This window comes from Hippopotamus amphibius, chromosome 17 (genome assembly GCF_030028045.1).
Source record: "Hippopotamus amphibius kiboko isolate mHipAmp2 chromosome 17, mHipAmp2.hap2, whole genome shotgun sequence".
NCBI lineage: Eukaryota > Metazoa > Chordata > Mammalia > Artiodactyla > Hippopotamidae > Hippopotamus > Hippopotamus amphibius.
The window spans coordinates 1,447,428-1,473,096 of record NC_080202.1 but is presented as its reverse complement, the minus strand read 5'-3'; the positions used below and the strand labels follow the sequence as shown (position 1 = coordinate 1,473,096).

At 61.2% G+C, this 25,669-nt stretch overlaps 1 protein-coding gene across 7 annotated transcripts in view; it reads right to left on the bottom strand.

Moving 5' to 3' along the window:
* Positions 1 to 1,466: 1,466 nt before the first annotated feature.
* Positions 1,467 to 25,669, bottom strand: part of EPN2 (epsin 2) — a 68,075-nt gene continuing 43,872 nt past the window's right edge. For 2 of the 7 annotated variants that reach the window (XM_057715347.1, XM_057715346.1), the window contains exons 3-9: positions 18,363 to 18,475; positions 17,003 to 17,095; positions 16,107 to 16,287; positions 6,081 to 6,254; positions 5,754 to 5,840; positions 3,682 to 3,894; positions 1,467 to 2,063 (exon numbers count right to left, since the gene is read on the bottom strand). In XM_057715347.1, the coding sequence (XP_057571330.1) occupies positions 1,774 to 2,063; positions 3,682 to 3,894; positions 5,754 to 5,840; positions 6,081 to 6,254; positions 16,107 to 16,287; positions 17,003 to 17,095; positions 18,363 to 18,475 (1,151 nt within the window). In that variant the 3' untranslated portion in view covers positions 1,467 to 1,773. The remainder of the gene's footprint in view (positions 2,064 to 3,681; positions 3,895 to 5,753; positions 5,841 to 6,080; positions 6,255 to 16,106; positions 16,288 to 17,002; positions 17,096 to 18,362; positions 18,476 to 25,669) is intronic. The other 5 variants (XM_057715348.1, XM_057715350.1, XM_057715349.1 and 2 more) reach the window with 5 other exon arrangements.

The following is a 25,669-nucleotide window of genomic DNA, read 5'->3' as shown; positions in this document are numbered from 1 at the left end:
CCCCAGGGAGGAGCACGGGTGAGCTCTCCTATGTGGAGACCGGAGGGGCCTGAGCAGGCCGCTGAGTCAGCCTCCGGTGCCCAGCTCTAGGGGTCAGACCTGGAACCGGAGGGGCGGAGGGGCCCCGACCCCAGGAAGGGACCCCCAGGTGTCAGCTGCCCTGGGTGCTAGAGGTGAGACGCCTGCCGTGGAGTGAGGCCGACGTGCCCGCCAGGCCAGCTGACCGGTACACAGGACGCGGTGGGGGGGAACAGCCCTTCCCTGGGGAGAAGCCAGTCTTCTGGTCTTTAATTTGTGACTTAATACTTTTTTTTATAGTGGTGGGTGGGGCGAGGAAAGCAGGGGAGAGGGAGGAAATATTAGTGCATGTTTGTTAAAAATCTCTTCTGTGTGAGAATGATTTTTCTTCCTCTCCAAAGTAAGAGATGATTATTTCTACGCTGCAAAACGCGTGTCTAGAGGGCAGGTGGGTGGGTCGGGGCCACCCCTGGGCTCCCCCCGACATGCAGCCCCCGCTCTGTCCCCACCTCTACCCTGAGGGTGGAGTAAGACAGAGGGGTCACAGACACAGGGTTCCAGAAATCTCTTCCATCCCACGTTTTCACTGTCAACGGAAGTCTTGTTAACCATGCATGCCTTCAGTCACAAAAAGGAGTTAGCTGATGAAACCTGGTGAGTCACATTCATATGTTAGATTTTGTCTTTAACTTTCTTCACATTGGTTCATCAGTCAGAAAAATAGCCTCTTTCTTAGGATCTAGCCAAAAAGGCTGAAAGTCAATCAGTTTGGTAATTCACCAAAAAGAGTTCAAGGAAAAGGCAACTGGAGGCTACAAATTTTTGTCACTGTTGTAGTTTTTTTTTTAAATAAACATCTTTTATGTGTAATCAAATTCCCATATTTTTTCCTATAAAGAATTTGCTTTAGTTTTTTCATAAGGCATTTTTTTTGTCTCTTCCTATTTAAATTTTCTCACAGAGTTAAAACCATAAATAAGAGGATTTAAACCACTAACGTGACACTGCCAATATCTTAATTCATCCAGACCTGGTAAATTCTATCAAAACTAGACAGTTAAATAAGAACCACGTTATAAAAATATTAGCCAAAAAAAGACTATTCGATAATCCTGCAAACTCAAATATGAAACTGTACTAAACAAAACCTGTGCAGATGTGTACACGCGTGGAGCACGTGGCAGGGTCACACTCGGGTTAGTTTAAAGCTTGCTCTAGTGGATTTAATTCGAGTTGTTCCACGGTGGTGGCGTTTACTTTGAACTCACACACGAGTCAAAGAAACGTACGATATGCACAACCGTGTCCCCGAAAGGTCCGTGTCTGAGGGAGCCCGCACGCCACCCCATCCCCCCTGGGGCTGCCTGCGGTGTCGCCAGGGCCGGGGGGGGGGGGCGGGGGGCAGGTCCTGGGCTGAGGCTGGGCCAGCGCTGAGCACTGCCGTCCCCTCCTCGTCCAAGGCCCCCCCCCGACCGCCTGGATCCCCGCGGGGACGGGGACCACGCGGGCAGGAGGCGGCGGGGGCGGCCAGGCTGGATCGGGGCCCTCCCGCACGGCACAGGCTCGGGACCCGTGTGCCGTGCGACACCTCACGGAGCCCTCCACGGCTCCTCCCTCAGGCGGGGACACCCTTCGATCGGGAAGCTGGACGGGAAGCCCTAACACCCACCCCAAATCTCGGACCCCATCCCACAGGCGAGAGTCCCTGCCCGGCGTCCTGGCACCGAGGCTCTGCGGCGGGTCCCGGGCCGGGCCCTAGAGGAGGAACGGGTTGGTTGTGCCGGTGGCCTGGGCCGCCGACGGGGGGACGCCCAGGCTGCCCACCACGTTCATCGCGGCGGGGCCCAGCGGCGGCAGGGAGGAGCCGCCGACGCCCAGAGCTGGGTGGGAGGCCGCGGAGGTCACGGCCACGGGCTCCACGCCGGGGCCGGGCCCGAAGGACGCGCTGCTCCCCAGCACCGGGCTCCCCCGCAGCTGGTTCAGCGTCAGCGGCTGCGGCTGGTTCACCTGGAAGGGGTTGACCGGGGCCGCGGCCGCGGCGGCACCTGAGGAGAGAGCCGGAGGGGCGGCGGCCACGGTCAGAGCGGCAGCGTCCCGGGCAGCCCGCCCGCCCGCCCGCCCGCCCGCCCCGGCGCTCGGAGGAGACCCGGGCGGTGAGGAGCCCGCCAGGGGAGGGCCGGGCGCCCCCAGCCGCAAACAGCCGCCGGCAGCGCTCCCCCGGCGCCCTGGCCGAGCTCCGTGACCACAGGTGCGGGCAGAGACGGGAGCCGCGGCGGGGGCCTGGGCGGTCCCTGCGCTGCCCCCGGGAGCCCGGCATGACACAGGCCCCGGGCAGTCAGTCCTGCCGCCTGGAAGCAGATGCAGCTCCGTCCTACTCAGTGTTTCCAGAATTTCTCTCACATCAGAAAGCCTTTCCCGCTTGAAGCAAAAACGCCTACTGAGGCTCGGCCACACCACGGGGGCTGCCGGCCCCGGCCTCCCGCTCGGCAGGAGGGTGCCCAGGCCCCAGAGGAGATGCCGCCCGCCCTCCACGAGGGCAGCCCAGTTAGGGGGCCGCGTGGATCAGCCCCAGCCAGAGAGGAGGAGCAGACACGCTACAGAGCAGGACCGGGGAGGCGCAGAGCCGGGAGGGCCGGCGTGCTTCGGGAACCTCTTCCGGCTTGGCTGCAGCCCGCAGGCGCTGAGGGGCCCCCAGGGCCCGGCAGTGGAGCTCCTGCAGGACCCCCGGGGCAGACTCCTGGTTCTCAGGCAGCTCTGCCCTGAAACCATCCCCGCTGGGGGCAACCACATCCCCACCCACCTCAGGAGCGCACACACCCCACCTCTGCCAGAGGATCCCCGACCTCAGCCTGCCGAGTCCTCAAATGCCTTGAATGTGAGCTGTTCCTGCCCTCGGGGAGCCCAAGGCCTTTCTGGGAAAACTGTGGGGAAGGGCAGGGGCTTCCTGAAGGAAAAGGGTTGCCTGGACTGGAACCTCTTCTCCCCAGAGACGAGGAGGGAGACGTCCCGGCAGAGGAACAGATAGTGGACGGCGGACAGCGAGCAGCCCAAGCAGCTGAGGCTCTGCTCTGAACACGAGGAGGGGCGGGGGGGAGGGGCGGGATGGGACCCAGGGGCCCCGGCCACTAACATGTGGAGCCCCTGAGGGTGGAGAGCCCACCAGCAGGGAGAATGGGCTTCGGGGTGAGGGAGGAGTTTCAGTCCCAGAAAAGGCAGAACTCAGCAGCAGGGGCGAAGTGAGGGTCCTTGGGGTCCCTGGGGCATGGCCCAGCGGAGGCCTGGTCACCCTCCTCACAAAAAGGGAGTGGCTGGGCAGCAAACCCATGCTGCCCCCCCCTTACCCCGCACTGTCCTCCTCCAGCTGACCCTGCACTGGCGCTCGCTAGAGGGTCTCCCTGGCGGGGGGGCACCAAGTCAGAGGCAGCTTCTGCTCAGTGGTCCCAAGGTAGAGGACAGGGGCCATTTTCCAGCCCCGCATGAGGCCCTGGACGCCTGGCGCTCCACCACTGCTTGGCGGGGGCTGGGGCGCCCCGAGTGCGGTCCCTGCCTGTGCCCCCAAGGAAGAGCCCCCCCAGAGGTGGAGGGGAAGTCAGTGCCCACAGGCCTGCCCCAGAGCCACTCTCCGGAGGGCGGGCGGTGGAGGAAGGCGGGAAGCGAGCATACCTGGCGCCAGGAAGGGGTTGAGGGACTGTGCCGGTGGGGCTGGCCGGGTCACCAGCGAGTCCAGGTTCACCAGGGCCGCGTTGGGGCCCAGGAAGGACTCGGGGGTTTTCCGGGTGCTGCTGGACTTGCTTGAGGCCACGGTCAGGGGCTGGGACTCAAAGGGGTCGGGGCTGGTAGTTCCATTGTTCTGGGCCGGCGGAGAGGCCGCCTTGGCTGCAAGACAAGGACACACAGGGGCTGGTGAGCCTGGAGGGCGGGGCCCAGGGTTGGCGTGACCAACCCCAGGGTGTCCAGAGCAAAGGCAGACGTCCTCGGGCGCCGACCCACAGGACGTGCGCGCTGCTGGGGTGTGCGTCGCAGGGCTGTTTGCAGCAGCCCCAGGACAGAGCGCGGACGACCAGACCCGAGTCCAGGGACAGAAGGCCGGCAAGGAGAGAGCAGAGCAAGACAGGGTGGCACAGGCTCCACAAACACTCAAACGGCACTGGGGTTGGTGGCTACACACGCGTAATTTGCACTTTTAAAAATGTTTCCACTTTCTACATTTTCTACAAAGAACATGAATCTCTTGACAGTAAGAAGAAGGCAAGTGATTTTTTTCAAATTCAGCCAACAGCAGGCACGCTGAGCCAGGCCCGCGGGAGTGCGGCCGCGCCGCGGGCTGCGAGACGGCAAAGTGGACGCGGGCTCTCAGGGGCGGCGGCACCTGCACGCGCAGCCCGGCCCCAGGGGCCTGGTCTCCGGAAGTCATGCAAAGTGTGAACAGGGCTCGAAGCACAGAGATGTTCACGACAGCATCATTTACGTCAGCACAACTTGAAATCAACCTAAAACGTCCGCCCCAAAATTAACGATTAAATATTGGGTTGGCCAAAAAGTTTCGGTTTTTCCGTCACAGCTCACGGAACTCGATCCCTTGCTGCTGAGACATACAAAGAGATACCACAAAGCTACTTCTAAAGGGTTTTTAATGTTGAAAGAAAATGTTTTCAATCTGCTTTTCCATAAAAGTGGTGGGGACAGGATTCGACTCTCTCTGGCGACTGTGAGCTCAACCACAAAGGCTGCGCGTGAGAGCTCAGAGGCCGTCCTGGGAGGAAAACAGCACAGTGGCCACGTGCAGATGGGAGAATTAGAGATGATGTTCACTTTCTTCCATGAACCTTTCCACACTTTCTACGACGGGAACACCTCTAGAGCTGGGGTAGATACCTCACAGGCCCGGGGAAGCACGCTCAGGCTCCTCGCTGGCGTGGGGAGCGGGCAAGGACAGTAAGGTTGCGCTCTGGCCTGTGGAGGAGATGCACGCCACCCCGCTGCTTTGTTAACGCGGCCAAAGAAAGACCCCAGGAAGCAGCCGTTCTAAATTGCCTCTGGCCCTCTTGGCTCAAGGGGGGTGGGGGTGCCAGGCTGCTCCTACCTCAGGCCAGCCCAGTCCGCCTGCTGGGAGAGGCGGAGGAGGCGGTGGGAGACGGGGAGCGGGGAAGCCGAGAGAGGAGAGAGAAAGGAGAAACGTTGCTCCGGGCACTGGCAGGCGCGACCCTGAGGAAGGCAGGCGCCACCCGGCTCTGCGCCCTGCCCCACAGGGGTGTGTGGAGATGGCATCCAGCCCCCGCCCTCCGCCCCTCTGGGCCTGGTCCCTCTGCCCCCCACCCTGACCCCTCCAGCCCAGCAGCACGCGGGAAGGAGCAGGGCCTTCTGCACAGCCACCGTGCGTGAGCTCACGGGCGTGTGCATCGGAGACACTCGCCCACACAGAGACCCGGGTGGTCTGGAAAAGGGGGCGCAGCTGGGGAGCCTGGAAAGGAAGGCAGGTGGAGATGGGGCGGGGAGCTTCTGCGGCCGTGGAGCCCGGGGAGCGAGGCTGAGAAGCAGGCGGCCCGTGAGAGGGGAGGGTGACAGAAAGCTCACGGGCACAGAGGCCGCCACGTGAGTCCCCGAGTCAGACCCTCGGCTCCCAGGTCTGACACATGCAAATACACGGAGTCGCCAGGTTCCTGACTGTTGTCCCTGCAATAACGGGGCTGGTCAAGGACACAGGACATCACGGAAACCACCACACCTTTACGTACCTGCTTTTTTTGAAGTTCGGAGGTTGTCAAATTCAGAGAAGTCATCTTTAATTGTACCATTCAAATTACTGAAGAGATCAAAGGCCCCTGGGGAGAGAGCGGCAGTGGCTGTGGGGGCATGTCCACTTCTCCGCCTCCTGCCTCCCGAGTGGGGACCAGGGATGGAGGGCATCTCCACCCCTCGGGGGGCAGCAGGGGCTCGGGGCCACCGGGCAGGCAGGGAGGGACTGGGAGGGGCCTCCCTGCGCGGAGCGGGGCGCTTGGCTGACACTGCCCCACCATCCCCACCCCAAACCGAAGCTGAGGAGCCAGGAGGGGAGGTCTCACCAGAGGCAGACGCGGGCCTGGCGGCCGAGGCGGCGGCCCAGGGGTCGGCGGCGTTCCCGGCACTGGGGGCCGGCTGCGGCGGGGCGGCCCAGGGGTCCGAACCCCTGGGGACGGAGTGTGTGCTGGCTCCCGTGGGCACCCCCCACGGGTCCACAGAGGCGGCTGGCTTGGCACCTGTGCGAAGGCGGGGTCGGCTCAGAGAGGCTCCCAGAAAGGGCTGGGCAGCCAGGGGGGAGAGGGAGAGGACCCACGGGAGCCCCCTGTGGGGAGGGCGCAGGAGGGACCGCAGAGCCCCCGCCGCCGCCCCCTCCCACAGAGCCTGCCCGGCAGCGTCCTCGCCACCCACGTGGACGGGTGCGGAGAAGCATAAAACAAACACCCGTGCGCTAACACATCAGCTCGGATCTGATGGGCTTTTCCCTAAAGTATGGAACAGACTCCAACACCTGGGCGTCTGCAGGGCGGGGAGTGGGCCGTGCACGCATGTGTGCATCTGTCTGTGGGCACACAGAGCGCCCACGAGCCTGCTCCCCCCGCGGAGCATCTCAGGCGACCACCGTGTGCCCCAGTCACCCGCACCTCCCTCGACGAGCTCTGGTTTCGCCACGGAGGGGGCGGGGGGGGGGGCGAGCGGCCCGGGGCTCCGTGTGCTCCCCAGATGCACCATAAGGGTGCTCTCGGTGGCGGCTGTGTTCACACGTGTTTTACTGGGGAGACGCAGCCGGAAGGTGCTGCTTCCTGCCATGTCATTTCATCCTGTGGCGAGACGGCAGGGCTGTGTGGCGGTCACTGTGGAGCACGTGGGGCCCTTCGCCGCAGACGCGGGCCCCTCACAACCCCCGTCCCATGAGGGGCCTGGTCCCGTCTCTACCCGCCTCCCTCGGCGTTGCTCTCCTTCACCTCGGATGGGTTCTTTCCACGTCTGGGTGCTGATTCTCTTCCTCGAGTTACAAACACCTTCTCCTAACTTGTGGCCTTTCCCTTCACTCTCCTTAAGGAATCTTCTGATGAACAGAGACGTCCTCAACTTCAATGGAACAGAACCCAGAAGATTTTCCTCTAATTCGTGCTTTTCAGGACATGCAGGAACTCCACCCCTACACGTGGCCTCACTAATTTTTTTACCTTATCCTTTATTTCCATAAGCGTTTATACAACTTTTGTAAAAGTTATTCCTAGGAACTGGTGTATTTTTAAAACTTTGACTTCTTTTTACTTATTATGCAGAAACAATTTCATATACTAATTTCTGTATTCAACAATTTTGCTAAACTTAATTCGAATCATTGAAATTCATCCTATTCTTTTTTTTTTAATTAATTAATTTATTTATTTATTGGCTGCACTGGGTCTTTGTTGCTGCACACAGGCTTTCTCTAGTTGCGGAGAGCAGGGGCTACTCTGTTGTGGTGCGCGGGCTTCTCATTGTGGTGGCTTCTCTTGTTGCAGAGCACGGGCTCTAGGCACATGGGCTTCAGCAGTTGTGGCATGTGGGCTCAACAGCTGTGGCTCACGGGCTCTAGAGCACAGGCTCAATAGTTGTGGTGCACGGGCTTAGCTGCTCAGCAGCATGTGGGATCTTCCTGGAGCAGGGATGGAACCCGTGTCCCCCACACTGACAGGTGGATTCTTAACCACTGCGCCATCAGGGAAGTCCCCATCCTACTTATTCCTACAGTTAATAACTCTTAACTCCAATAAACTCATTTGCAGCACCTCTTTGGTAGCCTACGTACGTGGTCCCATGCCTTGAAAATGACGACAGCGTTGTTTTCCCGAGTCCCCCATCTTCTGGTCCCGCTGTGCTGGCCGGGACCACCTGGTCGAGTGCAGAGCAGGGGACGGGCTGTGTCCACGTCTTGCTCTTAAACATTTACCACTAAGTGGCACCATTCACTGCAACAGGATTTTTTCTTTTCAGAAACTTTATCCGCTTACAGAGGTTCTCCATTATTCCAAGTTGGTAAGACTTCGCTGGTGAATTCTGTTAACCTGTCTCTGCCTCTACAAAGTCAGTCATGTGACTTTTCTCTCTGGGCCTGTTGATATGGCACGTTAACACATTTCCTAGCAATTTCCTTGCAAACAAAGTTTTTCATAATATACTACATCATTTTCATATTTTTCTCGTTTTGGTTTTGCAACTGCTTCTTTGCTTAGGGTTTTTGCATCTATATTCCTGAGTGGGCCGGGCCTGGCCTGATGAGTCTGTTCTCACGCTGTGCATCTTCTGTCTGGTTTTGACCTTAAGGTTATGCTAGACCATAACATGAGTAGGAAGGAATACTCCCTTTTCCCACCCCTTGAAGGAGTCTGTGGAAAGAGGAGTTGTTTCTTTCTCTTTTTAAAATATTCATTTATTTACTTGGCTGCACGGGGTCTTAGTTGCAGCGTACAGGATCTAGTTCCCTGAGCAGGGATCAAACCTGCATTGGAAGCGTGGAGTCTTAACTGCTGGACCCCTAACTGCTGGACCCCCAGGGAAGTCCCTGGAGTTGTTTCTTGAATGGTGTGAGAGCTTCCAGCAAAGCCCTCTGGGCAACTTGGGGGGTTAAGAGGGAGGTGAGTGACAGACGTGGTTTCCTGAGTGATTATAGGGCTACCCCTACTTACAGGAGTCCTGTTGCTCCTCCGCCGGCTTTGCTGAGTTTTCTTTTTTAATTTATCCATTTTATCTACCGTCTCAGATCTGTGAGCACAGAGCTGATCAAACACCTCGTAACTCTGCCGGACCTTGGCAGGACCTGAACCTGCGCCGCTGGCCCTTCCCCCTTTATCTTCCAGAACCACTCTAGCCAGAGATTTGTTGACTTCATGACTCTTTTCAACGGCATGCTTCCACTCTCCTCACGGCTTCGCTCCTTGCACGTGACCTGGGGCACGCCACCCGAGCCCCATCAGTCTCGTGCTTTCTTCTGGATCCGTGCACACACACATAAAGCTCTAAATGTCCCTCACTGTCATTCCCACTGTCGCACAGACTCCCATACAGAAATGTTTACACTGTTACTTGGTCCTAAACATTTCTGACTGTCACTATAATTTCTTACTTGACTCAAGGACGCAGAAGTGTTTTTATGATGCCAGGTGTATGGGGTTTCCTACTTATCTTCTCGCTGCTGACCTTTCCCTTGAGTGTACTGTGGTCAACGGACGTGTTCTAAGTGACCCCAATTCTCTGATTCTGCAGAGGCTTTCTGCCTAGCACATGATCCATGTGTTGTGTTCCACGTGTGACTGCAAAGAACGCGTGGTCTCTGGTTACCGGGGACAACACCTTCACAGGCTTACGGACCGCGCTGCTCCAACTTCCTTATACTCTTACTGCTGCGAAAATCCTCTCCCGCCTGGTTTTGTGCCCCTGATAGCCTCCGTTCCCTCCTGAGATCTGCGCTTCCGTCTGGCTGTCTTCCCTGGCAGCTGGAAGAACTCCTATTGGCGGTTTTTGCAGGGCTGGAAATGGCACCCTTCCACCTTCATTCTTGAGGGATACCTTTACTGGATGCAGGATCCTGGAGGGTGGGCCCTGAAGACATCCTCGTCACCGCTGGGACTCGGTTATGTCCTGACTGCCGCCCTTGGCTCCCGGGGGGTCACCTGCGATGTCCTCTCTTTGCTGTTCTCCAGTGTCCTGACTGCATGTCTCTGATAACCCTGCAGAGGGCTCACTAGGCTCCCTGGACCTGAGGGGAAGCCCCTCGCCATACCTCCTGAAAGCCCTCGGTCATTGTCTTTTCAAACGTTACTTCCCCGGAACTCCAAACAGCCGTGTGCTCACGTCCCCACTGTGCCCACAGGCTCCCCCGCCTCCTGCACACAGCTCCGTGGCTACTCATTTGCCAGGAGCCTCCCTGGACCGCAAACTCCCTGCGGGCCCCAGGCAGGGTGAGAAGACCGGGCACTGCTCCCTGACCCCTGCGGACTCAGCACCCGAGGCCCGTCTGCTTGCAGGGCAGTGTGTGGGGCCCGGCTGTGAAAGGGGTGCCTTGGCTTTGAAAAAGACGCACCTGTGCTGGCCGGCCCCCCAGGCTTGCCATGGCAACCAAGACAGACGACTCAGGGCAGCCTCTGACCTGCAAGGTTCACTCCCACCGGCCCCTGGACACTCACGCCTGTCACCTACTGGCAGCCAGCCAACTCTGGTGTGGACTTGGGACTTCTCCTGCTGCCGCCCCCAAGCCCACAACCCTCCAGAGGCTTCCAGAAGCTCCTCCGCCCTTTCACTGCTCTCCATCCAGCATCTCACACAGAACAACCTCCCCCGAGACCGATCCCCCTCTCCGGGCCCACTTCTGCCAATGGGACACCTGGTCCTGGATAGAGTCACACAGCAGGGACGTGCCCTTGCTCTGCCCCCAACACAGCACCTCGCGGGACCCTGGTTTTCTGTCTGGACTGGAGGGAGCTGCCATGGTGGAAACTGCGTCAGGGAGGGAGCTGGACTGCAGGTCTTCAGACGTGCCGAGATGCAGTGGAAAGGATGAGGGATGGGGGGGCCGCAGAAGACCCAGACCTGTACCAGGCTGCTTCTGGCTCCCGTGGGGCCCCAGGGGAGTTAACGCGCCTTCCTCACCCTCCCTGCTCAGCAGCACCCAGAGAACCGAGAGCCCACGGTGCACATCCCAGCACGTCTTGTCCAGGGACACGGACTGGGAGCCTTGAGCTGCGCCCCTGCACCCTGACCGCTGGGCAGACGAGGAGCCGTGACCTCTCCTCCTTGCCCTGGTCACTTTCCAGCACCCACCTCCTCTTTTCCAGAAGGATCCCCTGATCTTCCTCCAGAGAACCGTCCCCTCACCACTCCCAGCCCCAGGCTGAGTGGGCGGACCCTGCACTGGAACAGGGGAGGGTCTTCACCAGCCAAAGTCAACCTTCACCCCCCACCCCGGTGCCAACTCCCCACTCCTGCATCCCAGAGAAGTCCATGCGGCCCAGGGAAAGCCTCTCCATCCCTGGGCTGTAAGCTCCTGGGCAGCAGGGCCTCGAGCTTCCGAGGCAAAAGGGAGAGGGGAGGGCCCTCTGGGTGGGGGCAGAGCAGAGGGCCTGGGTCTTGGTGACACCGGCTCAGCCGCTGGGTCAAACTGGCCGGAGGACAGAGCTACCCGTCTCCACTGGAGCCGCACACGACGCGGCATCCTGACCACCCCGGCACGCTCGGGGGCACGGCACCCCCCTGCAGCCCTCACATCCTCTCTTCACACAGCCCGGAGCCCATCGCAGGCACCTGCTCACAGGAGCGGAGCCCACACCACTGCCCCAGGGCTCAGAGCGGACCTGACACAGGAAGGTGCTGGCAACGGACCGGGCCTGAAGGGCTGCAGGGGCTGCGGTCACCCCGACTCCCTCCACCGTCCCATCCACACTGGAGAGCACTTCTCGTAGGTTCTGGGTGTAGAGACACCGCGCGAGCTGCCCCGACTCCGCACCGTCTGTGCAGAGCCTGCACGGGACGTGCCTGCCGTGTGGCTCAGGGGACACCCACCACAGGGGCAGCGGTTCTCAGCGGTGGCCCTCGGGAGTTTCCTGGGGGTCTGCGTAGAACACTGACCCCGCCGACACACACAGACGCGGGGAGCGCCGGGGCATCTGGAGTTTTAGAGGCTCTCCACGCGGCGTCCAGGGTGCGGGGAGAGCCACCAAGTTCCTGGGCCTGGCCCAGCCTCCCCACACGTGAGGCCCCCCTTCGGATGCACAGGCTGGACGGACAGACGGACGCCTGGTGGGGTCGAGCCCCGCCTCCCACAGACGGGCGGCCCTCCGCGCCACCCCACGCGCTGTGAGCATCCTCTGGTCCGCACAGCCCAGGCCCAGGCCCTGCTCCACAAGAGACACATGCCCCCACGACTGTACCCAGCACGGGGCTCACGGGCAGCCAGCAACCACGGGCGAGCGAGGGGTCCCGAGGACCGGGTGACCACGTCTCCCCTTGCAGAACACCTGGCCGGTGTTCTCAAGCACAGCCAGGAGCCACCAGCCAAACAGCAGGACGCACCCCGTGAGGAGCAGGCACTCAAGGGGGCCCAGCTGCCCCACCACGCAGAGGCTGTCCCGGAACCCCTGGGTCCCCGCCGGCCCGGCCCGGCCCGGCCCGCCCAACCGCAGCAGGACGCCACGGACCCCGCTGCGCTGCCCCCGCCCCCCGTGGCCACACGCCCGACAGACAGGCACTTGTTGAGGGACTGAGAGGAGGGGAGGCTGGGACCAAGGGCCCCTCACAGGGAGCGCACCCCCCTCCCCCGCCCAGCGCACCCCGGCCCGCACAGGAGTCTGCAGGCACAGACACAGGGAGGCAGGCGGGCCGCAGGGTGAGCTGGGGGGGTGGGGGTGGGGGGCCCGAGCAGGCCAAGGCCTTCTGAAGCTCAGGCCCTGAGCCCTGCTGTCCCAGGTGGCTGCGCTGCGTCTGGCCGGTGCAGGAAGTGCCCTGCGGACCTGGCAGGCGCCGCTCTCCCTCCTCCCAGCCCCCAGCACGTCCTCCTGAGGCCCCTTGGCACGAGCTGGTAAAGGCAGGGCGCGCGACCAAAGGCAGCTTTCAAACAGCACGTCCTTCATCAGAGGGCGCGTCTAACCGCTGGGGAAGAGACCCATCGTCCTGGTGGCTTCGGGGCGGCGGGGTGGCCGCCACACACACACTCGCAGACCCCGCCAGGGACGAAGCGGCAAACCCGACACCACGTCTCACTCCGGAGCCGCAGTGGCTCGGCTTGGAAGAAGGACGCACGTTCCCGGTCCCCGCGGTCCGGTGAGCTCAGGAGCCGGTGACGGGGGCGGGGAGGCTGCGTCCTGCAGCGCCGCTGAGGGCAGAGCGCGCGCACGACACACCTGCCCCAGGAACCGACAGCGAGAGCGACCGACGCCTGGAAACACTCACCACGCAGAAAAGATGGAACCATCGATACGCACACACGACGTGACCCCACCACATGTAAACACACGCCCAGGGCACGCAGGAAGCAGACACGCTAACGTTTTAACCCCGGCTATCACGCCATGCTGGCATCTGAGGAGACTTTTCCAGGACGTGAGCGGCCACAGAAGGTCTCAGCAGCAGTCCAGGGTAGTGTGACAATCCCAGGACTGGGGGCCGTGAGCACGGAGCCTACCCCTCGCTTGCTGTGTGACCTCAGAGGAATGAACAGCCTCTCTGGGCTTTGATGCTCTGTTTTCCCCAAGTCACTGGTAAAAATGCCAAGTACGTCAGAACCAAGGAGACAGCCCTGGGTTGGGCAAATGGCAAAAGACGGCCAAGTGGCAGTCCACAAACCACACGTGGCCACCGCAGGTGCATTTGATCCGCTCCAACCATGTTCTTCAGTTTTAAAATTCACTGTCAATGTTTAAAAACTTGATTTCAAAATTTCAGGTTTCAACCTTCTCTTACTGATCAATGGTTATACAAAATGTGTTTTAATCTGTAAAATGGAATATTATTCAGCCATAAAATGGAATGAAGTAGGGATGTGTGCTACCACGTGGACAAACTGAAAACATGCTAAGTGGAAGTCACAAGGGCCATGTGTTGTGTGATCTAGTGACATACGAAGCGCCCAGACAGGCAACTCCAGAGACAGGACGCAGACAGCTGGTGGGGGCGGGGCAACGGGGAGTGACTGCTTCATGGGAACGGGTTTCTTTCCGGGGTGATGGAAAGTCCTGGGATTAGTACTATGACCGCACAATGTCATGAAGGGCTAAGAACCACTGAACTCCACTTGCTAATGGTTAAAGGGGCTTCCCTGCTGGTGCAGTGGTTAAGACTCCTCACTCCCAATGCATTGGCCCGGGTTCGATCCCTGGTCAGGGAACTAGGTCCCACACGCTGCAACTAAGAGCCCACATGCCACAACTAAGAAGCCCACAAGCCACAACTAAGGAGCTGGTGAGCCACAACTAAGGAGCCGGCGAGCCGCAACTAAGACCCAGTGCAACGAAATAACTATAAACAAATTGTAAAAAAGGGTTAAGATTGTGGATTTTCTGTTCTGGGAGTTTTATCTCGATGAGAAACCGTTCAGAAGAGCAGAGCCAGGTGGGCAGGATCCCCTCGCAATGCTCGGCTGCCCCGGGCACCGGCCGCCTCTCCCCAGCCGCAGCTTATGCTGCCTGCAGGGGTGAGAACCCAGCCGCTGGAGGTGGTCCTGCCCCACCAGCAGGAGACCCCCCAGCTCCCCTGAGGGTCAGATGCCTGGTCAGTCGGTACACTCCGCTCCAGGGCCCAGCCTGTCCACCAGTCAATAGCAGGGCTCGGCAAACTTGCTGGTTGAAAAAGCATGTATTTCCTCTCTCCTGACTGAGTGGTACTTACCCCTGGTAAACAAGTCAAACAGTTTAAAAAAAAAAGAAAAGTCAAGAGGGAAAAGTCTGCTCCCTCCCGAAAGCAGCCACCAACTGGACGCAGCACCACTCAAGCTGGCCGGCCTCCTGCAGCTCTGGGAGGACGCACCTTCTCCCCTGGGCACTGAGGAACCACCCGTCTGCTTACTGACCCCTTACATGATTCTAAAAGGGACTGAGAGTCTCTCCCAAAGAACACTCCACCCGCAACTTTACACAAGAACTCTTTTCAGATTTAAAAATAAAGTCCGAGCCACTGCCTGGGAGGGCCCGTGTCCCCACAGGCAGAGCCAAGGGGCGTTTCCGGCAGACCTGCCTCGTGTGCCCACGTGTGCTCCCCGGGGCACAGCACGATCGGGGCCGTGTGAACTCCTGACAGCCCTGGTGTGGCCTCCAGTGAGTGAGTGACAGCTCTGGGGCACTGCCCTGGGTTTGCCCCAAGGCCCAGAGGGCTTCTTACCAAAGTGGGTGTGGGGCTCCACCCAGCCCTGAGGCCAACAGCATCGCCCAAGGACCAGTCCAAGGATGCCCACCCCATCCTCCCCTTCCCCACTCCCACCCCCGCTGCCAGTTTCACACCAGCAGGTCCCCAGCCCTGCGCCCACTACAGCACCACACGGCCTCACGCCTCTCACAAGCCGAGCCTGCTGCTGGAACACCCGTGCCTCCTCGGGCCTGGCCACTCCGGCTCCTCCCTGACGAGTACTCCGAGACACCAGCCTCACACTGGCGGGACTCCCGCCCAAGGACACACGCACAGAGCGGCTTCCGAGGCCCTGCCCACAGAGCGCTGCGACTATGCTGGCGGGACCTGGGGGGCAGGGCCACTACCTGTTCCTGTCTGGGTCCCCGCATGGCAGGACGGATCCCGGCATCTGGTACACGTTAGCAAACTTCCGGGCAACCGAGCTGATGGTTCCAGTTTGGGGAAACAGAGGCCCCAAGAGACATGGGCAAATTGGCACAAAATACACATTCAGAGTTGCAAGACAGAAAGCCCACAGGTCAGCCGTGGCCAGAAGGGCTGAGCGCCCCTGGGGGCCTCCCGGAGCAGCAGGCTGGGTGGAGAGCCATCCCAAAGCCAGCAGGCCAGCCCTGTGCCCAGTGACCAGGAGGCCCATGTGCCCAAGATCTCCTCCCAGATCAAACAGACAGTGCCAAACGCACGCCCAGGTCCCCTGTCACAAGTCCGCCTGACGTCTGGCATTACACAGGACTTTACAATGTGCACTTAGCCTCCTAAACGGACGTGTTGCTGCACTAAACATCAAGCAAGAAGAATCACAGCGACGGTGCCCGCTCTTCACCAGCCGTCATTCAAGCACGTCGCCCTTTCTGGCTCATCACAGCAACGTGATTCAGATGCTTCCCGCTGTGCAGTGTACTTTCTTAACCTGGGGTGCGACTCTGAGGCTGAGCGTGCTGACGCGTGTCCCAGAGGAGGGACGAGCCGTTTCCGAGGCGCGTGGGCGGCAGAGAAGAAACCTACCAAAGCAGAGAGCCACTCCCAGCAGGACCCAGCGGAGCCCTGAGCCACGGTCCGCAGGGCGGCGTTTCGGGGGGCTGCCGAGGCCTGGAACCCGCCCCGACGACCCAGAGCCACGCGCGCTGCTGCCGGGTGAGAGGGAGCAGCGCGCCTGCAGCCCCTCCCCCATCCAGCAGGCAGGCAGGGACGAGACACCAGGGGGTCTTTACCGAACGACGGCCAGGGGTCCGAGGTGCCGGCCGGGGCTGCCGGCGCGCCCCAGGGGTTGGTCTGGTTGGCTGCGGCGGCGGATGGGCCCCAGGGCTCCGCCTTCTGGGCAGCAGGGCCCGCGCCAGGCAGGGCGTCCATGAGATCCAACAGCGTGGTCTGCTGCGGGTGGGAGCCGTGCTGCTGAGACGAGGACAGAATGGGACAGGTTCACTTTGCTGCCCTTGCGGCCACCGTCCACCCGCGCCTCTCCCAGCACAGGGGCCTGCTGGGGGGCCCAGAACTCAGGACGCCACCGCCCCCACATCACCCCTTCCCAGGAAAGACCAGGCTCCACCCACGCCCAGCTATTTACTGGGTGACAAGTGCCCTGCCCTCCATCGACCGGTCCTTAGGGCTTCCTGGAAGAGCACGGGCTTTGCCTCCCTCCAAGACACGGTCCACCGACCTGCTGGGACCCTCTCCCGGGAGCTGCCTCACCCTCAAGCTCCCACAGCCACCGCAGCCCCGTCAGGGACCCCGCAGCCCTGTAACAGGGAGGCCGCCTGGAGCCCCTGGCCCCGGGAGGATGAGGCTGGGGGCAGAGCCACGTCCCCGGTCACCTTCCGTCCCAGGCAGGAGGCCTGCCGCGGAGCAAGGCTGCCGCTGCTGAGCCCGGGCCAGGAAGCTGACCAAAGCCCCTGACGTCTGGCTGACGCAGCGGCCGGAGCTGCTCGGCGGGCTGGGGGCACGCGACCGCGCCCAGCTCCCCGGGGAGGGAACCGCGGCAGGCTCCCTCCCCTCCCCGGGCAGACGTGCGTGTCACCCACCCTTTCCTCGCTCCCGCTGGCTGTGGCAGCCGCTGGGGGTTTGGGTCCGGGAGGGTCTCACACGTCCGGCTCCCCAGGGAAGCACTCACCTCTTTCTTTTTTGGAACGTTCACAGTGTCCCTGCGGCTTTCCTCCAGGGCCATCTGTAACCTGAGGTCATCGCCCCGCCTGAGGCGCTCTTCCTGGAGAAGACAACGGACCCTGAAGCTGCCGGCAACGTCGCCACGAGCCAGGTACCCCGTGGCCCTTCAGAAGAGGGTCTGAGGACGAGGTGGGCAGCGAGCCTCCCCCACCCCAACGCGCGCCCGGGGACCCCACCCGCTTCCGGTCCCACCGGGGAGGCGGGGCACAGGCACCGTCAGATGGGGGAAGGGAAATACTTGTAAAACGCTTGTTCTCAAAATGAACGTGACTTTAAAATTCTTCCTAATTATAGAAGCAATATGTCTCCCTATAAAACACGAACAGCCCAGAAAGGAATTAGAAAGAAGACAGAAATCACAGGTCATTCCACCCTGCCCCTCACTGTGTGTGCTTCCTGAAAACGAGTGTGTGTTTATAGTTCATGATTTCTAACAGAAATGATTCAGTATATTTAATTTCTATTTATTCAAGGCACAGTTACCATATATAAAAAGACTGGGCCGTCCTGGCTTTTCACATACTGACTAAATATAAGTGAGCACACTCACCGTGTCTTATTTCCTATACGAAAGGGGTCAGGAACTGCAATGCGCTGGCCTGTCCTCCTGCCCCGTTTCTGCCGCGAGAACGGCGGGGCGCACGTCCCCGGAGCACAGAGGGGCCATACCCGGAGCGGTCCACTACTGTGCACCTTCAGAATATTCCAGTCACCAACGGACGAGTCACGCTGGGACCGACACCTGCCTCCGTCCGACCCCCCACCTGTCTCTCAACGGCACATCTGAGAGAGAGGGGCCGCGGGCCTTTCTAACCAAAGGGCAGTGAGGTGGGCCTGAAAGCGGCAGCCAAGGGCCAGCCCCTGAAGGTCATCTCGATGCTCCTTCCCCTCCTCCTTTTTTGTCTTTTTTAAGACCTGTTTTTATTTATTTATTCTGGCTATGCTGCTGACCAGGGATCGAACCTGGGCCCCCTGCATTGGGAGCACAGAGTCTTAAGCGCTGGACTGCCAGGGACGTGCCCCTCCTTCTCCATCTCAACGTAACGTGTGCTTATAAAAAAAAAACCTTGCACACACGTCTGTCTCTCAACATCAGCGCCCTCAGCCCCTCCAGCCTCCGGCTCGTCCTCTTCCAGGTCCAGATGCTCCCGCTCCCCCTTGCAGATCGTGGCTGGCATTCCGCGCTGAGGCTGTGGACACTTGGCTTGGAGCCTGGCCGGCTCCGGACCTCTGACCCGCGCATCCCCAGGACCGACTCACGAAAGCCTCTCCTCCCCGCCGAGGCCCGCATCCCTGCCAGCACCCACCTGCTCAGCCACCTCTCTGCTCATGGCCAGCGCCAGCTGCAGCTGTAGCTCCTCTTCCCCGCTCGTCTGCGGCCGCGCCTGCTCCAGCTCCGAGGACACCCGTGGGGAGGTGGCTGCGGGGGAGGCAAAGTCACCACGAAGGACCAGCGTTCCCTGGTCAGCCACCCGCTCCCATCTCACACCCAGGTTCACCCTGGCTGGGAGGGGAGGGCTCTGCAGACATCGCATGGTCACAACCAAGGGACATCACAACGACACCAGCCGCGCCACACTCACCGGGAAAAAGGCCCCGGGGTGCGTGTCCAGCTCAGGCCAGAACCTCAAGGCTCCGAACCTGTCTCCACTGCAGAGCTGCCCGGCTTCAAGGGGAGGAGCTGGGTTTTTACAAGATTGAAAGCACAGGTCTCGAAAATCTGGGTCAAAGATCATTCAAAGCCGCACAAGGCCTCTGTGGACGAAGGGCTCCTCTCAAGACCAGCCCCCACCCCGCGGCCATGCGTAAGACTCTCCCTGCATCTCCTGGTCCTAAGGACATGGAAAATGAAGACCAAACATTTTTGCAGTAACCCTGAAAATTTTTATTTTTTAAGTAAAACTGCACATTGACTTGAAAAAAAAAATGCAGACATTTTTTGCTTAAGTACTTAGCTAGTTTAAACACTTGTAAGTAGCCCCGGGAAAGACAGTTTTGATGAAGGGATGAGACGTGAATTCCCGGCTGATTCGCAAAGAAACGGGTCTTCGCGCAACCCCACTGCGGCCACGCTGGGCTCCCGCGGCAGGGAGCCCGGGGGCCCGCAGAGACCAGACGGGAGGCTTCAGGGGCGGCAGCCCAAGGGTGCGCCCCCCCCCCCCCCCCCCGCCCCCAGGAGAGGAATTCTCAGCGCGAGGCCTCCGCCCTGTCCTCCCTCCGGGCCTCTGTGCCAGCTGCCCCGCCCCAGTTCTCCCGCTCAGCTTCCTCAGGGGCCGCCCTCCCGCCGGGGCCGGGTCCGCACCCCTCATTCTGCGGTCTGGGGGGCCATGTCGGAAGGTGCTCCTAGGGGAGGGCCCAGGCCCATCCTCCCGGCATCACGTCCACCCCCAACGTCTGACAAAGCAGCCGGCAAACACCGACTGGGTGGACAAGTGGACAGATGGATGGACAGGCAGATGGAGGATCCGACCGCATGGCCGAGGGGTAGTTGTTAAAGGTGCTCTGAGCGTGTACTCATTTGCCCCCTTCTTCCATTATATCCCTTCCAGCAAACCCGGCCCCCAGGACACTCCCAAACGCTGCTTCTGCCTAAATCTCCAACTTAAGCTTGCCTCTTAGGATCTGCCTCTTAGGGAGAAAGTGAACAGTGGGAAATGATTCCTGATACTGAGGTTTCTAGATGGCTGGGCTCTGGCCACAGTGAGTGACACGGGAGAAGAAGCGAGATACAGTAGGGTCCCAGAAGAACCTACAGGAGAACCAGCGAGGCTGCAGGGCAGTGCAGGGCGGGGCTGTAACTGGCATTCCTCTGTCCTACAGTTTAGGAAAGATACATGAAGTACACAGCAGAGAGACACCCTCCGGAAGAGTTACATGGCCTGCAGCACAGGGTGTCCACCATGATTTATTGTCAACCAAGAGAAACACTGGGGGAAAAAAAAAAGGCCAGCAACCGTCTCGTGTCTACTCTAAGCCAGTGAACAGGTCAAAGGGCAAACAATGCCGTGGTAGTGAAAAAGCACAAACATATTATTCTAAATAAAATCAAATCCCAGCCTCGTGCACTGCCCCAATTATATTTTCCAAAGCATTTCTTCAGAAATAAAGCTAGATGGTAGTGACTTCCTAGGTGGCACAGTGGTTAAGAATCCACCTACCAATGGAGGGGACATGGGTTTGATCCCTGGGCTGGGAAGATCCCACATGCCACAGAGCAACTAAGCCCGTGCGCCACAACTATCGAGCCTGTGCTATAGAGCCCCTGAGCCACAACTATGGAGCCCGTGCTCCCCAACAAGAGAACCCACGGCAATGAGGAGCCGGTGCACCACAACGAAGAGCAGCCCCTGCTCGCCACAACTAGACAAAGCCTGTGTGTAGCAACGAAGACCCAACACAGCCAATAAATAAATAAATAAATAAATATTTTTAAAAAGGCTAGATGGTAACAAAATGTCCTCAAATCTATCTTAATAATCTGATTCCTTAACAATACACCAAAACAAAAGCACAGTTTTGGTTGGTTTTGTTCCCAAACTTCACCTCTGCCCATCACGGACGGCAGCTCTGGCTTCCTCGTGCTCTAGAAGCAGTGTTCCCAGAGCGGTGGGAACAAAGGAGGCTGCACAGTTGTGGGGACCGTGTGGGGAGAGTTGTAGGGGACCGTGTGGGGAGAGTTGTGGGGACCGTGTGGGGAGAGTTGTAGGGACCGTGTGGGGAGAGTTGTGGGGACCGTGTGGGGAGAGTTGTGGGGGACGGGTGGGGGGACTCCTGTGACGAATGTGGCTCCCCCATCCAGGACACAGCCACTTGGGCTGCCCGTTCCCAGCCTCTTTCCTGATGAAGAATCTCTGAGACTGCTTCACAAAACCCTCCATTTATAACAAACCCGGCACGCCTGACATCCTTCATTTACTCCCAAATGGAAACCAGGAGTGAATAAAGGAGGAGACCTCAGACCCCACCCCACACCCCAAAAAGTGCCCTGCCCAGAGAGCTCCATCTTGGCAGGGAAAGCTGACCTTGGCCGTGTGGCCACAGGGACCGACTTGGCGGGGCCGGGACGAACGGGCCGGGCTCCGCGCAGGGCCTGCAGGAGAAGCGAGGCCGCCCGGTCCTCTGTGTCTCTCGGCACAGCGGCACGGCCGGCCCGGCTGCAAATGCAAATGTGCACGCCTGCAGCCCCCACAGCTGACGCTGCCGGAATGACGTGTGGCCGCCACACCCGGAAACAGCTCACCACATCAATGTGGAGATTAGACAAAGGGTATTCCCCTAAATGCTGTGGTTTTTACAAGCGGATGCAGGGCTCTTGGTTGCGCAGATGGCAGAACTCACAGCCACCAGCCCGGGGCGTCCGCTGAGCTGCACACGGCGGTCTCAGCTGCGAGGGAGGCGTCCGGCGGAGATGCTCCTGCCTTAGTGACAGCATCTCAGCCCCACAAAGGGCCTCTTGTGCCGTGAACAGGACAGTGAACACAGAGGCGGTGGTAGCATGGGCCTGAATGGGCCCTTCTGACCACTGGAGCCTGGCCCCGGCCCCGCTCTAAGGGTCTGAGGGTCTACAACTCAAGGGGACGGGGGGAGAAGCAGGGGTCTGAGGGGCGGCCGGCTCTCGGGTCTCGGGCTGCTTTCTGACCCAGCCAGCCTCTCGAGGGAAGACAGGCACTGTGCACGCAAGCCAGTCACTCTGGGAGTGAGCGGGTCACCACCTCCTCCTGCGCTGAGACGGGCCCACGGGAGGAGCACAGAGCCTTCACCTGCACAGCGGGCCCCCGTTCACCCCGTCCCGTCTGCCACCCTGGCTGAGAAAGCTCGGGGGGGAGCCCACACGAGCCCAACATTTCCCTCAAACTACAGACTAAGAGGAGAACCAGAAACACCCCCACAGGGCCTCCCGCGCTCACCCCACTCGCCAGCTCCCAGGGACCGGCCAACCCACACGGGTCCCCAAACGCGCCCCTAAAACAAAGGCGTTTCAGTTGGGCAAGGACAAGGGATTTTGAAAGAAGCAAGCAAAGCAGTCAAGGTAACAGAGAGACAGGAAACTGCTGCTTCTCACTGGCTGCGCCGTGTAAGTTTCCTAGAAAGCACCTGAGCAGCATCTGCAGTCGTGGACGCTGACTGCAGGGTACAGACTCCGCAGGCCCCGCCGGCCAGCAGGCGGCTCTGCACGGGGACTTCGCGTCAAGCCCTGGCACGCGGGGAGTCGCGGGGCACACGACGCACCTCTGACAACGTGGCAAGGATGCAAGGTCGCCAGGCTGCGGGGGTCCGAGAAAACCCCGCCTGGGTCCGAGCACTGCCGCCACCCGGACAAGCCCCTGCCCGCCAGCTGACGGGGATGCTAGGACTCCCACCCCGTGCCCACCCTACCAGGTAGCAGCAGCGAGACCACCTTTCTGGGCTCCCACCCCCGCATCTGTGAAGCGGGGGAGGTCACTGGTCCCTGCTCCATCTCACACAGCAGAAGCAAGGGACAGGTGCCTGCTGTGGCCCTGGGCCTCCACGGGCAGAGGACGATGGCTCTGGCGGCCACAGCCTCCGCCCTCCTCTTCCTGTTGGTCTCTGAGGGAGGCCCGGGGGGCTGGTGCTGAGCCCAGGGCCAGCGTCTGCACCGCCCCCCTCCCCGCCACCTGTGACCAGATCCCAGGTCCAGCTAAGTTCCTTCCTCCTGACTGGGTCTCCCTCCTCGCGGTGACAATTTCCTGTGTCCCACAGGCCGTTTCCTGAGCCAGCGATGCCCCTTGGCCGCTGAGGACACACCCACGCAGAGCTGAGGCCCCTGAGCCTGTTTCGCGGGGAGACCCTCCAGGGCCGTCCCCCCGCCCCCCCCCAGCCCAGCCCACAGGCAGCAGCAGGAGAGACTGCTTGCAGTCGAATGAGGCAAATTATGGGAGAGGAAGTGCGGATCAGCCCAGGCGACACTGAAACGGAAAGAAGACATAAACACATTGTGGAAAAGAAGAGGTCCAAGACGCGAAGAGCCCACAGTACCCCCACAGCCAGGTGACCTTCAGGCCGGGGTTGGGGGGCGACTTCACAACAGAGGGGGGACGAGGCCAAGCCCCGCCCGTGGCCCACCACCTGACAATCCTGGTAAAACCCCCAACGTGATTCCAAGGCAGACCCCACACCTGCCCCAGTGCAGGTTAAGTACAGGGCGAGGCCCGAGGCAGCGGGCGGACAGACCCAGGCCGAGGGCCGCTCCGCAGGACAGGCCCAGCGTCTCGGCAGGCCAGGGCTGTGAGCACAGCAAGGCTGCGGGGACAGGACCCCCGACAGACGGGCGCCACGGCTGCTGTCCACTCTGCCGTGTTGATGGGGGAGGGGAGACGCCAGAGCCTGCTCCAAATACCTCCGCAGAAACGGAAGTGACGGCCACCCCGCCCTTCCTGCCCCACTCCGCTCCCCAGAGGAGACAGCTGTCGGCGTTTTCTTGTGATCGCACCCAGAAAACACAAACGCACGCTCTGTGCGTGGGTGTGCTTTCCCGACGCTCACCCACGGGGCCACCTGCTCCCTGCCGTGCGTGGGCCCCATGGCGCCTCGGCCCCACCCAGGCCGGGGTGCCGGCGGGCGAGAGGCACCCCGGCGGAGGGTGCACCGGAAAGCCTGAGCCCAGATCCGGGCTCTGCCCCTGCTGGACCTGCCCCCCTGGCCTCGGCAGGACGTCCTCCGCACCCGGGCGTCCCCACCTGAGGACGGAGACGCAGTCCCTGCCACCTCGGGCTGTCACGAGGATGAGACGAGTTCCTGTGGGGGCGCCTGGCCCAGCACCTGGCCCGTGGCTGCCGTACCGCACCTGGCGCCGTGCTGCAGCCGCGGTCCAGGCGGGATCTCTCCCCCAGCCCCCCAAGACCAGGGCTGAGGCTCAGCGGCGAGGAGGCTCGCCGGGGGCCCCAGGCACGGGGGTCCCCCCACCCCCAGCCACGAGGGACGAAGGCTGACCTAAGGCCTTGCTCTGCATCATCAGTCCTTCCCACAGCGCAGAGAGCCAGGCCCAGACGTCACAGGGCCACTCACAGCCAGAGAGGAGCTCAGAGCCAGTCTCAGGGCACTGGCCACGCTGTCCCAGCGCCCTGAGGGGCGCTGAGCCCTCAGTCCTTGACACGTGCACACACCACACCCAGCGCTTCTCCAGGCCCAAGGCCAGTCCCTGCTCTCCCGGAGCTTGTGTCCCAACAAGTGAAATGAGACACGCACACACAGGGGAGGGGGCCGGGGCAGGGAGAGCCCACCCTGTGCTCAGGTCTGATGGGAACTGGAGGAGAGGCCTGGGGGGCAGTGAGGACACCAGGCAGAGAGCAGGTGGGGGCTTCGCCAAGTGGAGGGCGTGGCCGGCACAGGCAGAGCACCCAGAGGGCCACGACGGAAGGGCCCTGGCGGTTCCAGGGGCCCTCGGAGGGCCCTCGGGAGGGTCTACGCCGAGCAGCAATGCCACCCGGCCAGTCCAGGGAGAATGGCAGGAGCCTGGGCCAGGACGGCAGCTGTGACCCAGGAGAGAAGTGGACAGTCTCTGAATGGTTCACCTGAGATTCTGTTACACCTGACAATGCTCCTGGACCATCCGGCCTGAGGCCCAGGAGAACATCTGGGGCCCTGCCTGGCCTGGATGACACCGGCCCTCAGCAGCCTGCCCTCACCCGCCCACCACGAGCGGAGACTCAGCCCGCGGACAGCCTTCCCCAGACCAGGGGCTGGAGCCGAGTTGGGGCCCAAAGCGGTGAAGTCCCAACTCCCAGGACCTCAGAATGCGAGCTTATTTGGAAACAGGGCTGTTGCAGCTTTATTAGTTAACGGTTAAGCTGAGGGCACAAGCCGGTGGGCCCCACACCTGACGTGACCGGTGTCCTCACAGGCAGAGAAGAGACACGGGCACGGCCACGAGGGAGGGTGGCAGCCACGGCCACGGGACACCAAGGAGGGCCACCAGCAGCAGCAGCAGGGAGACCGCGAGGCGGGACGCTCCCTGGGGCTCCAGGGTGCCCTGCGGACACCCTGATTCGGGGCTTCCGGCCTCCAAAGCTGACACGATCCATTTCTGGTGTCCAAGCTCCAGCGCACAGCGGCGCTGCTGCAGCTCCGGCGGCTCCCAGGTAGCGGCCCCTCCCAACACAGGTCTCAGGGCCCCACCTCGCTGCACACACTCCCCCACAGGGAGGAACTGCCCCGCACCCTCCACTCTCCAAGGCGGCCCACCAGCCACCCTCCCCGGCACCTGGCACTGCTCTGCCAGCCCCCGTGAGGGTCCTAGAACCCTCCAGCTCCTTCCCACCTTTCAGGTCACGCTCTCCCCACCCCCGCCCGCCTCTAGGTGGAAAAGAGAACCTCGGCCTCCCCTTCAGTGTCGGCTGCAGCGCCAGCCCCCCAGCAGGCGCCCCGCGGGCAGGGGTTCTTCTCAGCCCGCCTCCCCATGGACACCCCGCCCCACCTCGGACACCCTCGCCCTGGGCGCCTAGAGCCAAGCGGGCGCTCTGCGGCCCCGAGGGAGCAGGGCAGGCGCTCAGGCACCTGTGTGTTCACGTGCCGGTTTAGTTTCCAGCAAGCTCAAAGCTGTGACTCCCAAGGGCACAGCCCACACACCCGTGACCGCCACCCTGAGGTGCTGGCG